The sequence below is a fragment of the Mustela nigripes genome, chromosome 12 (assembly GCF_022355385.1).
Source record: "Mustela nigripes isolate SB6536 chromosome 12, MUSNIG.SB6536, whole genome shotgun sequence".
NCBI classification, from domain to species: Eukaryota; Metazoa; Chordata; class Mammalia; order Carnivora; family Mustelidae; genus Mustela; species Mustela nigripes.
The window spans coordinates 82,543,697-82,560,485 of record NC_081568.1 but is presented as its reverse complement, the minus strand read 5'-3'; the positions used below and the strand labels follow the sequence as shown (position 1 = coordinate 82,560,485).

Here is a 16,789-nt window from a genome sequence, read left to right as displayed (position 1 = left end):
GCCCTGGGAGTCCCGCGACTGCGGAAGCGCCGTCGAGGGGCGGAGGGAAACCTGACCTGATCCGCACCGAGCGATCGAAGGGGCGGCTAATTCGTCTGCCGGGGTCCTCGCAGTCTCCGTCCGCTCGCCGGGGCGGGGTGACCGCAGGGGGCTCCCACCGCTCCGCGGAAGAGAGGGAAAAGGGGAAGGGGGCTTTCTGCGCGCGCAGAGCTCGCGGCCCGTCTTGCTCCTGCGCTCTGGGGTCAAGTTTTGCGCCTGCGAGGTTGGAGGGGAGCTGAGGGCGGGTAGCGTGGGAGACAAGCGAACGCACCCACGCCGATAGTGACCGAGACTGGGGAGGCAGCACGAAACCACGAGGAAGAGACCCGCAGCGCCAGTGGAGGGCCCCGAAACTCTGCGAGGACACGGGGCGTCGGTTTACACCACTTCCTTCGCTTGCGCGGCACCTTCAGCCAAATCCGACACGTCTGCTCCGCCCGCAGTCCGGGCGGCCGCCCCTCGCCTGCCCCGACAGAGCTGGGTCTCGCTTGGGGACCGGTGAGACGAAGAAGTGGGTGTTTTGCCAGCTCTCCCCCACATTGCTGTGTCACATCTTGTCCCCGGCAAGTTACATAAACACTCTGTGCCTCCACGTTCTCATCTGTAAAATGGGGTTTTAAATGGGACCGACTCGTGTTATTCAAGGATTAATAATGCATATAAAGAGCTTGGAACAGTACCTGACATCCAGGAAGCCCTTGACACATGTTAGATTTTATTATTCGCTTATCCAACAAACGTTTATGAAGCGCCCCTCTGTAGGAGGCTCTGCGCTGGGTTCCTGGAGGGGGGTGGGGGGAAGGGTACTGTGCCGACCGGGTACTGGCCCTGAGCGCATTTACTGCTAAATTAATAAGCAGAGTGCGGTCAGGGAATGATTAGGACTAAGAAAGAAATACAACAGGGTAGTAAGATAGCAGGACTGGAGAAGAGAGGAATCTAGGGTAGAAGGAGCCACCTAAGACCCTCCGCCCCTCTCCGGGCCTCAGTCTCTCCTTCAGTCGAAGAGGGGCTTTCGACAGCGAGTGTCAACCTAGGCTGACGCTTGGGGACACCAAGTCCAAAGGCGGAGCTGAACCCGGGAGACCGAATCAGAGACTCCATCCCCGCTTCCTCTGCTCACTGGAGACCACTCCTTAGGAAAGAGAGCTGCGCTGAGTCTTCCAACAATCAAAACGTTGCTGCTTGCCGGGATTCCGCAAAGAAGGAAGGCGTGAGTTCGAGGAGCCGCCATTGGGGTCCAGCTTCTCAGCGGGAACTTATTCACACCGTGGACTCCAGGAGAGCGAATTACAAGGTCGCTTCGGTTCCTGAGCCACACGGTGTGCACAGAGATTATTTGTACGCTTTCTGATTTACCGCTGACAACCGCATGGAGAGCTGGTAGTCAGTGCGGCTGCTCTCATTTTATAGATGAACACTGTGGCTCCCAGAGGGGAAAATGTTGATCCTAGCGGAGGCCAAGCCCTGATTTTGCAACACTAACTCTCACTTCTCTGAGCATAAGCAATGTTTTTAAAAGATTAAGTATCCACTAATGCCTATTACGGGTCAGGCCCTAGCCTGTGCGATACTCATCACAGCAATCCTGAAAGATTGTCTTTCTTCCTACTTTACATATGAGACCACCGAGGCTCAGAGAGTTAAAGGCACTTCATCTAAAAGATGGAGTAGGTTTTCCACCCAGGGCTGTCTACTCTGGAGCCAGAGTTGTTTCCTTCTCGGTAAGAAAGTAAAATAACCCAGGCTCAAAGGCCAAGAGAGTTTCAGGAACATGCAGCAGGGCAGAGGTCACCCCTTGATCCTCTCCCCGGATTCCTCCTTTAAGTTCTGAGGGCCCATATCACAGAGCATCCCCTCTGTACCCATGATAACCACGGAGGGAGGCAAGGCTTCTTCTAATTTAAACAGGAAGGAAACTGGCTGCTTCTGAATGGAAGCTGGAGCTTCAGATCTTCACCTTGACCCTGCCCCCACACCCATAGTGTCTCTTCTTCGCTAAGGTGCCCAGAATCTAGGAAGGATAGGGCTGGAAAGGGTCCTTTCATTTTACCTCATTTCTTCATTCCTTCATTCATTTCACAGATACCCATTGTCCGCCACTCTGGTCCAGACCCTGAGTTGGGCACTGGCTATAAAACAGTGAACAGGGGTGCCTGGGTGGCTCAGTGGGTTAAGCTGCTGCCTTTGGCTCAGGTCATGATCTCAGGGTCCTGGGATTGAGTTCCGCATCAGGCTCTCTGCTCGGCAGGAAGCCTGCTTCCCTCTCTCTCTCTCTCTCTCTCTGCCTGCCTCTCCGCCTACTTGTGATTTCTCTCTGTCAAATAAATAAATACAATCTTAAAAAAAAAAAAAAAACAGTGAACAAAACATACGATCTTAAGCACAGAGAGATAGACAGTAAACTCCTGGCCAGAGATCTGCACAGGAATCCAGGAGCCCAGGATTCAAGAGGAACCCATGACTTCAGCCATGCGGGGCTCTGCATGGCACGGCTCATTCCGGGTCAGACCCTAATTCCAGACAGCCAAGTGCCTAGAATCCTCTCCCTACTCCACAGAGTATTCTCAAAATCCCACCTTGAAAGGCCCAGTGCAGCTTTCCATACAAACAGCCCTGACACTGCCCCTTCCCAGCCCCCTTTCTCTTCCGGACTTTTAAAGAAACTCCCAGCTGGGCCCGGACAGTGAATGTTTCAAGTTGGTGGTATTTTGGAACGGAAAATCTGCTCCGAAGTGTTTTCCAGTTGCTCTTCAAAATTATTCTTGTGAGGTTTTGCAGTCATCAAGAGAAGCTTACAGAAGTGATGTGACTTGCCCAAGGTCACACGGTTAGGAAATGGCCCACCAGGATGCAAAAGAGGCCTATGTGAACCCCAAACCGGTTGGAACCTACCCACCCTCCGCTCTTGAGAGGTCTATGCCTCCGCCTCGCAGAGGCGACTGCACAATTCCGGAGAAACCGCAGCTCCCGAGGCTTCCTGAGAGAGCCCAAGGAGAGAGGCAGCGGCGCCGAGCGGTCGCACTCAGTGGGTGGGAGAGGGTGGGGCGCGTCGTGAACTGAGCAGCAGCTCCCGCCCCGCAGGTAGAAGCTGGTCAAAATACCAGTGCGCTAAGGCAGCCCAGGCATCTGAAGCCGACCAGTCACAGAGGCGCGGGTCAACTCATAACCCAACCAGTCCAGTTATGGAGCAGATCTTAACTTTCAGGCGGTTCATCTCTCCCTCGCCATTAGGAAAAAAAAAAAAAAAAAAAAAAAAGTCTTCCAAACTTCTGAGGCTATTAATTTAAATATATATATATTTATTTATTTATATTTATATATATAACAGCAGGGAACTTTTCAGAAAGGAGACGGAGGCGGATATCGGGTATGTTTCCCGGGCCAGAAAAGCTGAAGGCTCTTACCTGCAGGAAACCTTGCAGCCCGCAAAGGCGCGTCTGTCTGGAGCGCTTCACTTCGGCGCGGGACGCTCTCGGCCGCCTCCTCTGCAGCCCGGCTGGGCTCCGGCCCTGTGTTTTATACCACTATAGGCAATTAATATTGCATCAGCCGTATTTTAAATTTTCAAAACCCACAATATAATGTAATGGCATAAGGGCATTTATTATTAAAGGACACCCGATGGAGAAGGAGGTGGAGGCATCACTGGGTCTGTTGCGCTAGGCGGGGGAGAGGGGCTGAGGCCCAGGGGCTGGGGGTGATCCCCAGGTTTACTTGTGCAGCAAAGGAGGTGCACCCTGCGGAGGGGAGACCGACTCTGCTCCGAATTTCAGGCCGGAGGTGTTGACCCACTTCTCTTTGAAGACACAGAGGGAAAATGTGCTGACCACTCCTAGACTTGGAACATTAATTTTTAAGCCTTGAAGGTGTTTCTGCGGCTCACAAATAAAAAGGTTTCTTACTCCTTTTGAAGGGAGTGAGAAAGAAGGGAACTGCCATCTCTTGAGCACCTACTGTGCTCAAGGCACCATGCTAGGATCTTTGCAGCAGACCTATCATTTAGATTCCCACAGAGAAGAGGAGAAAGACCTTGGGGTAAGTTCTTGTGTGACAGTTTTAAATAAGTTTCTAAAATGATTCCAAAGGGGCCCCAGCGGACTCTGTCCCAACAAAGAACACTTTCCTCCCTCTTTGCATCTATCCACTCACTTCCTATCCACACATTTGAATCTTTTGAAATGTTTCGTCTCAAACACGAAACACTACCAGATGCCTTAAATAAATAACTTCACTTAATCTTGACAATAAACTTGTGAGCTAAATATTTGCCTCTTCATCCTACAGACAAGCAATCGAGGCTTTTAGAAAAGGTAAGAAACTGGCTTCAGGGTTATTCAGCCAATGAATGGAAGTATTGGACGCTCCTGTTCCCATCAGTCTGGTGTCAAAGTTTGTAATGGGTCTGAATCAAAATGAGCAAACAGAGGCTGATAGATGGGCATGCAGGGAAGCGTGGGGTGCTGGGGAGTGCCTTGTAACTCTGAGGTCCGGAGAAGAGCTGCCAGATCTCCCTAAAGGAGGTCAGAGTGAGAAGGTGAGACTGCATGGAAGAAGGGAGAGATGGCCAGACCCAGGCATACTGGAAGTGAGAACACAGCCTGTATGGGCTTTCGATTTTAAATCCTTTCCCAGACTAGTACTTCTTATCCTCTGAGAAAGAAAAGCACTGTGATTCGGGTTGAAAAATAAAGCATTTATTTTAGAAGTTCATTCAAGGGGTAAAGAGAGAAGAAAACTTAATATTTTATTTGTATCTATTTGGAGAACAAAACCAAAGGTCACACAGCAACACGCAAAATACATGAAGTAACGAAAGATAAAATGTGATGGGGCCAGAGGGACATGGGTGAGAAGGGTCCAGGCCAGCAGTCTGGCTCCTTTTTCCACCCAAATCCAAAGTGAACCTCCACCGGGAGACACCCAAATAAGGGGGATGGAAAGAAGCAGAGTTAAATAAATAATAGGAAATAACAATGCTAACAACAATAATAAAATCACAACGAGGTTAGACATGTTGGAAGGACTTGCATATGATTCAGAGAAGTTACAAACACTTTTGAAAAACCGCCTCTACACTGCGCTGGAAATCTGGCTGGAGAAGCGAGCTGAGGTCAGAGAGTCCTCAATCGGTCCAGAGCACTACCAATCCCCCTTGCTCTCCAGCAGGCAGTAAATTACCCACTCAAACACCATCAGATCAGGGAGGATGAGCCCGAACAGTTGACAGCTGTTGTTTGCAACAAGGTATGCGATCATATCATTTTCAGTCACTGAATTGGGCGCATCTTTTCTGGAGCCCAACTTACCTCAGAGAGCAGCTGGGATCTCGAAACTCCATGAACACTTTCCCTGAACCTAGTCCATGCTACCTTAGAGAACTTAAGGATGAGATGGACAAAATTTAAGAGGGGAAAGGAGTATAAGGCTATCCTTTGGAAACATACATGTATTTTATATACTCTAAATAAATCTCCAGTACATGTTTGTGCCCCAGTTAGACTTTGTATTATTATTTATCACTGCCTGCGCATCCTTTCAGCTTTTGTCTAATCGCGCTTAGCAAAGTGGCGCCATCACCCCCAAAGTCGTGCTGTCAGGTCAATTCACCATCCCTGCATTTGGGTTCCCGCCCTGAGGTCGCGCAGCCCAGCGCGCGAAAGCTATTTTCAGCACCAGGGACAGAGCTAATCCCTCCAGGCCTGCCCTTCATAAATTTTTTTCTTAGCGCCATAATTTTCCGCTGGGAACAGAAAGGAAAGAAGAGAAAGAGAAGGCCGGGAGGCAACCAGGTGGGATAAAGGGGAAAGTCTGTGGCTTCGGGGGAGAGAGCCTGACCTGCCAGGAAACGTCTTGGGGTCCCCCATAACCATTCCCCCCCCACCCCCACGCGGGGGGTGGTGTACACTCAGCTCTCCCAGCCCAGGACGCTGCGCCCCACAGCAGTCAGTGGACAGCCGAGTACTTCATTCGTTTCTGTTTCTGTCTCTGGTTGCAAAACCAGACCCTCACCACGTTCTTTTTAAGGTCCAGTTTCTCGGCGATGGCCGCGATCTTCTCAGACGAGGGCCGCGGCTGGATGGCGAAATAGGCCTCCAGCGAGCGCTTCTCCGGCGCCGCGATGGACGTGCGTTTGCGCTTCCGCTCGCTGCCGTTGAAGAGCTCTGGCTTGCTGTTTTTCTCTCGATAGGCGGCCTCGGCTTCCTCCAGCCAGGCCTGGAGCACGGGCTTGAGCGCGATCATGTTGTTGTGTGAGAGAGTGAGAGACTCGAACCTGCAAATGGTGCTCTGGCTGAGCGAGCCTACTCCGGGGATCTTGAGGTTGGCTAGAGCCGCGCCCACGTCCGCCTGGGTCACCCCCAGCTTGATGCGCCGCTGCTTGAAGCGCTCGGCGAAGGCCTCGAGCTCTCGGGGGTCCGACTCCACGTCGCTGAGGCATGCGGGCATGGCGCTGTGAGGCGCCACGGCATGTGGGTGACTCATGCCCATGGCCTGGTGCAGGTGGCCCATGGCGCCCAGGTGGTGCGGGTGGATCTGCGCCGGCATCACCGAATGCTCTGGGGCTCCCAAACCGCTCACGCTCAGCGTGGGAGAGATGTGCTCTAGCAGGTCGCCCTCGAGGCCCTGGTGCACGGCGTGATGCGGGTGCGAGGTGAGCGCGGCCGGGTGGGATATGGGCACGGTGGACGAAGTGGACGTGCAGGGCACGCTGCTCATGGTATGGTAGGTGGCGTCGGGCTTGAACGGATGGTTCTTGCCGTGGGAGACGATATCCACCGCCGCCAGAGCTTCGGCGCGTGCCAGCAGGCTCTCATCAAAGCTTCCAAATATATTACCCTGCAGCTGCAAGCGAGAAGGCGCACAGCACGGTCAGTGGGGAATACTGTCAACTCAGGATTAAAACACATTTTCAAGCAACCGAGATGCCTCTCCTCAAAGCCCAGGTCATAAAAATTAATACGGAGACAGAGGCTCTGCTGGAACAGACGTGTAGATCAGAGAGACATGAATGAGAGAGGGAGCGCGCCGGGAGAGAGCGCAGGGGAGACAAGGAGAGAGGTTCAGACAGCGGCGATTGTTCTGGGCGACATGAAAAAAACATGAAGCTAGTGCCTGTCAAAAATGTGCCTTAGAGCGGTAATTATGCTCCACTACGTACCTGCGGGGCTGGGAGACAGACTCGGCGCATGGCCTCGGAACCGGAGTGCAGGCTGGAGAATTTGGGTTCTTGAAGCACCGGGTGCATGCCGAAAGGCTGCTTGGCGTTCATGGCCATCATCTTCGCGCGCCTGGCAGGGAGGCAGCGAGGGACATGGATCAGGCTCTTCTCGCTCGCTCGCCGCGCTCCAAGTGAGCGCCGCTCAGCGCCCGCGCTCCCCTCGCCCTCTCGCTCGCTGCCTCCCCTCTCCCCCACCTGCTTCTTCACTCATCTTACAAGCAGCCTGCCAGGAAGGGACCGGGCGCGCGCAGGCGTGCTCACGCGCCCTGGACTCGCAGGGGCGGCCCGGGAGGCGAGGCCAGGCAGCAGCTCTAGGCGCGCCTCTGTGCGCCCGCCACGGCCGCCCCCGCCAACAGCATTTATACCCCGGCCCAGCCTGGCCTCTCCAGGCCCGCCCCGCCCCGCCTGGCTCCAGCGCGGCCGACCTTCCGGATTCTTTCTTCTTCTTGGAGGACTTGTTTCCCCCAAAGTCTCAAACCTCTCTGTCCTGTCCCAACTCAGACTGCCCCATCGAAGGGCAGCCCCGGGCTGAGCGCGGCCAGGAAGCTGACCTTACTACACACACACACACACACACACACACACACACACACACACACACACCCTGTCGGCCAGGCTGCCGCCAAACTGCCCATTTCCAGGGCGCTCCTGGCCCCACGCCCGAGCGGTCCACGAGAGTCCGGCCCCGCCGCTCAGCGAAGAGGCGCCTCCAAGCACCCAGACGGGCTCCAGGGAGGGTGAGGGGCTGCCAGAATGAGCCCCAGGTGACCTCAATCGCCCAGCGGGGTGGAGATGGGGGAAGTAACTGCCCGCCCGGTCCTGGAGGCCTGAGGCTTCCTCCCCAGGATCGCAGTTCTTGCCTTCGCTAGAGAAAGATAACTTGTCCCCCCCCCCCCCTTTCCCCAACCCGTCAGTCAAAGGAAGCTTCCAGAGTACTGTTTAGTAACAGCTCGGGGCTGCGCATCCGCCTTAGATGTCAGTCAGTACACTTCTGCTGGGCTGCCAATGCTTGGGAGCCCCATTCCCCCAAAACAATAGCTACCATTTTTGAGCTCCTATTAGGTGCTAGGTTGTTCAGAGACTTAGCTCGTGGTATTCTCACACCCTACGGAGTTCGTACTGACTCTGTTTTAAGGTTGAGGAGAACGAGGGTCAGAGGAGTTAAGTGATTCGCCCAAGATCACAGAGCTGGTTGGGAGCAGAGCCATTCACTCACTCTTCGGTTATCCATTCCACGAAGTTTTACTGATGGCCTACTGTGTGTGAGGCGCCACGTCTGACTTCCCAGCTTCTTCACGATTCTGCACTTTGTCTTCCTCACGAAGTTTCAGGGAACGGAGTGCCCCCGGGGTTAGTGCCCCGCCCCCGCCTCCTCTCTGCTCTGATCCCCTCTCCTTCCCTCTCCTTTCCCCGCGATAGTAAACATCCTGAATAATGGATGGAGAGTCTTGGTACCCGGGCAGCGCCGCCCTCGGGGGGTTCGGAGCGGAGCCCTGCGCGCCCAGCTGAGCCCACCTCGCCTCTGACGCCCACCCTGCCTCTGCTCAGGAGCGGCTTTGGGGTTTCGGAGTTCTCACCAGCCTGCGGGCTAGGCCTGAGCGCCCGCGTGTGAGGGCCGGGTTTCCCAGACGTGAACGTAGTGGTTGGGCGAGGAGGGGCCAGCCCTTGGCCTAAGAGGAAATCCTGCCTAGGTCTGAGCTCCCTACACGCGCGGGCCCTGCCAATCCGTCTTCTCCGCATCGCAGCCAACCCCCTTGCTTGGTTCCCATCCATCTTCTGTCCTCTAACCGGGGCAGAGGACTCAGCAGGGGTGCCAAAGGCCAAGGGCTGCCCTCTAAACCGAACCTCGGTTCCCTGGACTGTAAAATGGCATCTATGCTACTGTTTGCCTTCCGGGTTCTGGTGAAGGTGTTGTGAACTAGAGGAGAAAGGAAGCACTGAGCACTCAGCAAACCTCACAACCTGAGGCCTTGGGGAGTAGGTTTTGCCCTCAGATTCAGCATGCATCTCTGCCTCTTGCAGAAAAGGCCACCAGCCACTTCAACTTATTGTACTGTAGTCTCCATATGTGTTCAACGGAGAAATCATTTCTTCTCTCCTGACTGCTGCGAGCAATGCACTGAGATAAGCATTCAGCACAGTGTTTGGTGCACTGAAATCCAGAAATAAATCTTCATTCCCCTCTTTCTCTTTGACCTTATAGATAAAGCATTTGGAAGCCAGATTGGCCTGAGTAATCTCCCTGGAGAATGGTTAGTCTGGAGGAGCAAATTTGTCCTCTGTTGTCCTTCTTGTATTCAACACCTGCTTTGTTCCAGATTCCGTGCAGAGGACTGGGACACAGATGTGAATCAGACTCCACCCCTGCCCTCATGGAGTCACCAGTCTGAAATGTACTGCAGGAAATGGACAGCAATCTCGCTCTGTGGTGGAGACAATGATGTAGATTCAAGAAACAGAGCAAGGCTGGTGGGATTCTTGAAACACAGAATGCACACCAGAACTATGGGCCTTAGAAGGGCTTAGAGATCATTTTAAATATTGGGCCTTACGTGACAATAGCTGGGCCTCAGTTTACTCACAAGAAGAGGGCTGGACTGGATGGTAAGTACTTCCAGGTCCAGCCAAATACTACCATTCTGGATAATTTAAAGGAAACACATTTGGAGGGACCTGGCTGGCTCAGTTGGTTAAGCTGTCGACTCTTGGTTTGGGCTCAGGTCCTGATCTCGGGGGGTCCTGGGATGAAGCCCTGCCCAATGGAATCTGTGCTCAGTAGGGAGTCCTCTTGCGGATTCTCTCTCCCCCTGCCACTGTGCCTCCATCGCCTCCTGTTCTCTCTCTCTCTAAAATAAATAAATCTTTTTTTTTTAATGAAACGCATGTTGATTAAGTCAAGAGCTTCTTTCCAAGGACTCATAACTTCCCAGAAGCTGAATGTGGCATTATTTGATCATTTCACCAGGATTTAGGATCACTCATTCTTGTTTTCTTCCCAGTGCAGGAAGGCAAAAAGGAGAAAGGAAGGTGGCGATGGTGGATCCTCCAGGAAGAAAAATTTGTAACTTGCCTGAGCCTGTGGTACCCTAAGACCTACACTCACTTCATCATATTCTAGTTGTCTATGAAGTTGAAACCTCAGAAACAGAAGGACAAGCACATCCGCATCCAACCTTCTGGGGCTTTGTCCCCTCAGGAGCCTGGGAGACTTGCCACTGTCGAGGTCAGGCAGGGGTCAGAGCCAGAGCAAGACTAACTGGCCCCCTCTCTCTCCCCCTCTGGCTTCCAGTGCTGACCTTCAGCTCACCAGCCCCTGTTCTGGCATCTCCAGGCTTTAGAATCACAAATCAAAACCCACTCTTGCATCAGGTAACCTGTGTTCCCTGGGTTTTTCTCATCCTTCCCTTCAAGAAGGTCTACTGACAGACAGCTCTATACAACCAGCAGTAAGGCGACACCCATCCTTAGGGACCGGACTTTCTGAGAAGGCCCTGGAGAGAGAGGAGATGAGGTAAACACCACATAGGAAAGAATGAGAAGGGGAACGACGAACACTCTCTACTTTGTAAACCAGTTCTGTCCAAAGCAAGTCCAGGAAAGCAAACTAGTTGGGTGTGTAAAGGGGAAGACTGGGACACAGGTAAACTGGAGAGCAAATGCCCCATCCTTCCCCCCAACCCCAGTATTACATTACAATTAAAATTCACATGCACATGCCCCCAACACAACCCCACATAACAAAATCTGCCTGAGGGTCCAAGTAGGGACCACACGAACTTTATAAAAGTGACACTAAAGGGGCACTCTCTTCATCCTGCAATCATTTCAGAATACCTACTGACAGCTGGGTCTTGCGATAGTTTCTGCAGGCATAGAGCACCCTGCTTTAAGAGCTCTGCGTCTGGTGGGAACCAAAAATTGCCTCATGTAACTCTAAAATGGAAAGGCAAAGCACTGTGTCCCCCTGAAGGACTAGCCCTGGGGGGATGCTAGGGCAGAGGCATTTTCCTGTGGACCAGTGCTTTTCAACTTCAGCAGGAACAGGAATCATCTGCAGCCCTTACTATCCAGCATCCTAGGACCACACAGAAAGATTCTAACCACAAAGGCTGAAGGTACTTCCTCATAAGCATTCATGATTGCATGCAGGTGACCTGGGACCCTCAGCTTGAAAACCTTGCTCTGGAAACTTGTTACCTGACATTATTTATTTTTTTTTTACTCTCTGACCTAATTATGTAAGATTTGCTAAGACTCAAAGAGATAGTTTCTCTTCTTGGACTCTTTTGCATCTTCCTCTGTTATCTGTTCAAGAACATGATGTTTTATTGTCTCAACTCCTTGAAGGACTCTGGGACTTCTTTAAGGAATGGGTCTTATCTGTCCCTGTGTCTCCAGTGCCTATTTCGACAGGCCAGGCACCATATAGGAGCTTAATATAATAATTTGCATGGAATGAATGAACGCATGAATAATATCCTTCCCAAGATTCCGGCAGTAGGATGATGGTGACAGCAAGAAAAAACAGTTATGGACAGACAGGCTCTGGGCTATATGCTTTAGACAAGAATTACAGCTGGATCTCCACATCAGGACTTCGAGATTGGTATTATTTCTCCATTTTCCAGATGAGAAAACTGAGGCACAAAGAGACTGAATTCTCCAAGGCATTGGAGACATTTAAGCCTGGTAGGGTAGGCATTAGAACCCAGGTTTCTCTGACTTCTTTTTTTGTTTTTTAAGATTTTATTTATTTATTTATTTGACAGAGAGATCACAAGTAGATGGAGAGGCAGGCAGAGAGAGAGAAAGGGAAGCAGGCTCCCTGCTGAGCAGAGAGCCCCATGCGGGGCTCAATCCCAGGACATTGAGACCATGACCCAAACCGAAGGCAGAGGCTTAACCCACTGAGCCACCCAGGTGTCCCCCAGGTTTCTCTAACTTCTGAGCCCGCGTTTTAACTAATGTCCTGGGCTGGTACCAGTTTCCCCACCCTCCAAGCACAGAGGCTGAGCCTGGGATGGTTAGTCGGGTTTACTTCTCTCCCAGAAGGGAGGCGGCCTCTACCCCGAGGCACAGAGGCTGGCCCAGCTCCAGGCACGCTTCCTGCAGAGGCCACCTGCAGAAGCAGCAGCTCCCTGGTCCCACCTCCATCCCTGGCGGAGCTCCACCTCGGGTTTGGGGGTGGGGAAGGAGGAAGAACGGGAGGGATGGGAGATGGCCCGATAGGACCGCCCGAACTCAAGATGCCATCGCGGGGAGGCAGCTGGCGGGGCTGCCGGGCAGGTGTTCGCAGCCGCCCGCCTCGCCTTCCTCTCCCTTTCTCTCTTCTCCTTTCACAAACTTCTCACATGTACCCGCCGCCGCCTGCGCAGCTGCTGCCGGCCTCGCCTGTCGGCCGCTCGCCTCGCATTGTCTGCACGGGCTCCGTAGATCCGAGACGCCCAGAGGGACTGGGGAGCCCGAGGCCGAGCACCCTTGAGGGGTCCGCGCGCGCCAGCCCTCCCCTTGCCCGGCGTACCCGCCCACCGAGCTCTGGCCCTCTCACGGGAGGGCTCCAGGCAGGTCTCTGACTCCTTAGGGCCTCACTTTTCCCCGCACCTGAAAATTGAGGGGACCAAGCCAGGGATCTCCTTCCTAGAGCCCTTCGCCATCATGCATTCTTTCACTGAACACAATTATTGAGCATCTACTGTGTGGCAGCCACGATGTGAGCAGGTAGGAAATTCAGCTACAAACAAGACAGCCCCCCACTCCCTCCCATTATCCCATACCCCGTAGAGCCGACAGAGGATTCCAGGTCTACTTCCAGTAGCTGTGTAGGAACAGGGTTGCCTTGGTCCAAAACGGATGAGTGAGGCCCCAAATTTTCTGGGTTTAGTCTATGATGATTTCAAGGAGACCCAGTCAGTAGTTTGGATCTAACACACCAGTGCCCAGAACACACTTCCTAATAAGTTCTCACAGTTAGCCCTTGGCTTTTTCCCCAGCTCTAGACTTGAGAATATCGCTGTCCTTGGCAGCGCGGCCAGCTCTGTGCGTGTCCTCAAAAATCTGGATACCGTAATCACATGGTCCTATTCCTAGCCCATGAAGACTGGTTTTGCCTTTCTCTTCTCCAGTTCATAGCCCTCTTTGAGCTCAAAGTCATAAAGTCAACCCCCAGGTCACCAAGCTGGTTGTCACCTCTTCCCGGACCAAAGGATTAGGCTGCTTCTCTTATCCAGTCAGGTTGGTTGTGAAGAGGCCGCAAGGGAAAAGGTCTGGATGGTCTACATATTCAAACATGGATATGTAGCTAACCTGCTGTGAGACCCTGGACATGTCACTCATGGGCTGCGGGCCTCTGGTTACTCAGGACTGCAAGAGGCTTGGTGAGACAGGATTGGCCTTTTCAGTGTGGAGATGTCAAAGTTCTATGTGTGGCTCTTGGAAAGGTGGCTCAGGTCAAATCCATCACCATAAATGGAAGCCAAGCTCTAACGGTTCTGCAGGGTGTTCTGCAAACCAACCAGGAAGTTCTGCTGTTTCATGTATCCATCAGGTGCTTGCCAAGCACTTCCTCTGTGTTGGGCACATGCTAGGGCTGGGGGTACAATGATAAACAAGGGCTACATGGTCCTCCCCTTTAAAAGCTTACAGTCTGGCTGTTGTCTTATTCATTCCTCACAGTAACTCCCCAGAAGTGAATTATTATTCCACCTTTTCTTTACGGATGAGGGAACTGAGTCTCAGAGAGGTAAAGGAACTTGTCTGCCAATGCACAGCTCATTATTTCCTGAGATCTTTACTCTGTCGTCCTGGCTGTGTGCATTATGTGAGTCAATCCTAACAGCCACACTAGCTATGGTGTAGGTACTGTCACAGAGAGACCTGCCAAGGGCTCAGAGAAGTTGTGTTCCTTGAAGCCCGGGGGTGGGGGGGTGGGGGGGTGGGGGGGGGTGGAGATAAGTGTCAGGATTAGGATCTGAACTCAGGTCTGCTGCCCTAAACTGTGAACTTTCTGACCCACCCCAGGCAGCCTTCAGGAAAGGGGCTGAAACTTCCTGCAACTTGTTCACTTCCCCTTCAGTCCCCTGGATAAAACAAAGAGAAGCAGAGCCGTTAACCAGTGTCTGTAAGTTAAAAAGGAGGACAGGAAAGTGAGGAGGAGGGGTGGGGGGATGAAGAGGAGGGTGCAGAAGGAGGAAAGAGAATGGGAAGGAGAAAGAAACATAGCAAAGAAAAAGAAAAAGGGGAAACAAGCAAAGGCTTTGCTCCCATCAGGGGGGAAATCGGCGTCTTGTCGCCTAGCTCCATGCCCTGATTTATGATAAAAAATTTAGAGGAAATCATTTATATTTTAAAGGATCTAAATAGCTGCATGAAAGTTTTATCTAAAGTGCTACTGTATTTATAGGCAGTTCTTCCATGCTGGAGGTAATTAATAGATGTATAAATCGCAGGGCTCTGAGCTCCCCTGCCCGGCAAGGCTGGATGGTGGCGCGCGCGGGCCTTGGCACTTGGGGGACGTGGGCCTCGGAAGGGGGAGGCAGCCGTAGAGAGAGACCCGCGCCATCCTCGCCTCCCACCCAGCCCCGCCCTTGGGAAAGGCTTTGCTGGGACCCCAGAGCTAATTCACCCCGGAGTAGGGGATGCAGTTTGAAAGTGGAAGTTGAGCTGCAGTTCCCAGCTGCCCAACTCCTAGTCCCCTTCGCGAGTTTGTCGCTAGGGAGCTCTAGTGGCGGCCCTTCTTCCCTCTTGCCCGGCCCCAAGCCAGCGCCAGGGAATTTGCTGGCTAGGTGCTCCTGCCAGCCGGTAACTCCCGGAGGCCTTCGGTAGGTGAAGTCCTGGGCTTCCTCACTCCCCAACCCCAACTTTAGCCCAAGTCCCATTTCTCTCTCTGTGCCCCCTACTCAAGATGCCAGGTGCTTGTTTTGTTTTGGAAAAGGAAGCCAGTTGTGAGAGGCTGACAGCTCTCGGCTTACTTTAATTAAGGCTGTGAAATATTGATGGTTTTGGCTCTCTCTGTGGCTGCCACACCTTACAGGCTGGGAGAGAAGCCCAGGGATGAACAAGTTAAGGTAGGCCAGATGGTTTCCCTTCAGAAACGCCATTCAGACCTACAGAGGTGTCACTGCCTGAGATCATCACTGAGCCTACATAATTGATGGATCTCCTGAATGTGAAAAATAAAAATCTACCAAACTGGAAAGAAACAGTGAGGATTCATTCTGGGTGAGGAGAGGGTGTGCCTGTGTACTGGGTTGAAGGTGGATGGTCTGGGAGTAAATAGCAGCTACCTTGGCCCTTTTCTTTCATTGGGTTCCTCCCAGCTGGGCCATATTGAGCCATTTTCTGTCAGGACATAGCACAGAAAGAATCCTCCCCATTTAAACACCCTCCTTTAGCTTTCTTGGGGGACTAAGAGCAGGCATTCCTCGATGAGAAGAAACTATCCATCTCCCCTTTTATTTTATTTTTATTTTTTGAAGGTTTTTATTTAAGTAATCTCTACACCCCTTGCGGGACTCGAACTCACAACCCTGAGATCAAGAGCCATGTACCTGTTCTTCCAACTGAGCCAGCCAAGTGCCCCCATCCATCTTCCTTTTTAAAGTCCTTTAATTTCTTATGCTCTGATTAAGTACCCCCAAAAGTGCATTTAAAAGAAACTTACCCACTCACCTCTTTACTCCACCATTAAGTTTGAGCTAGAGGATGAATGTGTGTCTGTGTTTTTCTGCTGGTCCTGTGGCTCTAAACAACACTACAAAAGAGTTGCCATCCTGGCACATCAAGATATTTTGATCTAGTGGGTTCATGCTTTAAAGGGAGTTGGAAGGGGGTTTGTTGGTGTTGTTTGTGGTGGTGTAGTTGTGGTGGGAGAGACTCCGTCTTCCAAGAACCGTGTCCTGCATGTGCATGAACAGGGGTGAAACATTATTTTTGACATATGATGACCTTGCCATTGACACATTTTAATATGTCAGTTCCAGAAGGGTGTTATGGATCATTGCTTCTCCTTACTAAAATTCATCGAGTTACAAACAAAATACTATCAATATCCTCTGCCCCAAACCATTTCTTCCCATGTATATTTAACCATAATTTATTATATTTCTCAAACATTGTTTTCCTAATATAACAGAAAGGACAATGAAGATCTGGCTCTATCTCTGGGTTCAGAATCCAAGTTCTAATAGATTAGAAATACAGAGAATCTTGGAGTGCCTGGGTGGCTCAGTGGGTTAAGCCTTTGCCTTCCACTCAGGTCATGATCCCAGGGTCCTGGGTCCTGGGTCCTGGGATCAGTCCCACAGCAGGCTCTCTGCTCAGCGGGGGGCCTGCTTCTCCCTCCCCCTCTTGCCTGCCACTCTGCCTACTTGTGATTTCTCTCTCTCTATCAAATAAATAAAATTAAAAAAAAAAAAAAAGAAATACAGAGAACCTGGAAGCTCTTCTCTCCTTTTTTCCCAAGATGTTTTTCTCTCTGTGAATATGACAGTTCATCTATTTCTTCCGCTCTAGCATCCTACTTCCTGAACAGGG

General features: G+C 51.9%; 1 protein-coding gene across 1 annotated transcript; it reads right to left on the bottom strand.

Annotated features, from left to right (window-relative positions):
• Positions 1 to 5,985: 5,985 nt before the first annotated feature.
• Positions 5,986 to 7,318, bottom strand: POU4F3 (POU class 4 homeobox 3). The gene is made up of 2 exons (XM_059417844.1): positions 7,199 to 7,318; positions 5,986 to 6,882 (listed from the first exon to the last, which is right to left on the bottom strand). Exons 1-2 carry the CDS (start codon positions 7,316 to 7,318, stop codon positions 5,986 to 5,988), a joined length of 1,017 nt encoding a protein of 338 aa, XP_059273827.1.
• Positions 7,319 to 16,789: the final 9,471 nt, after the last annotated feature.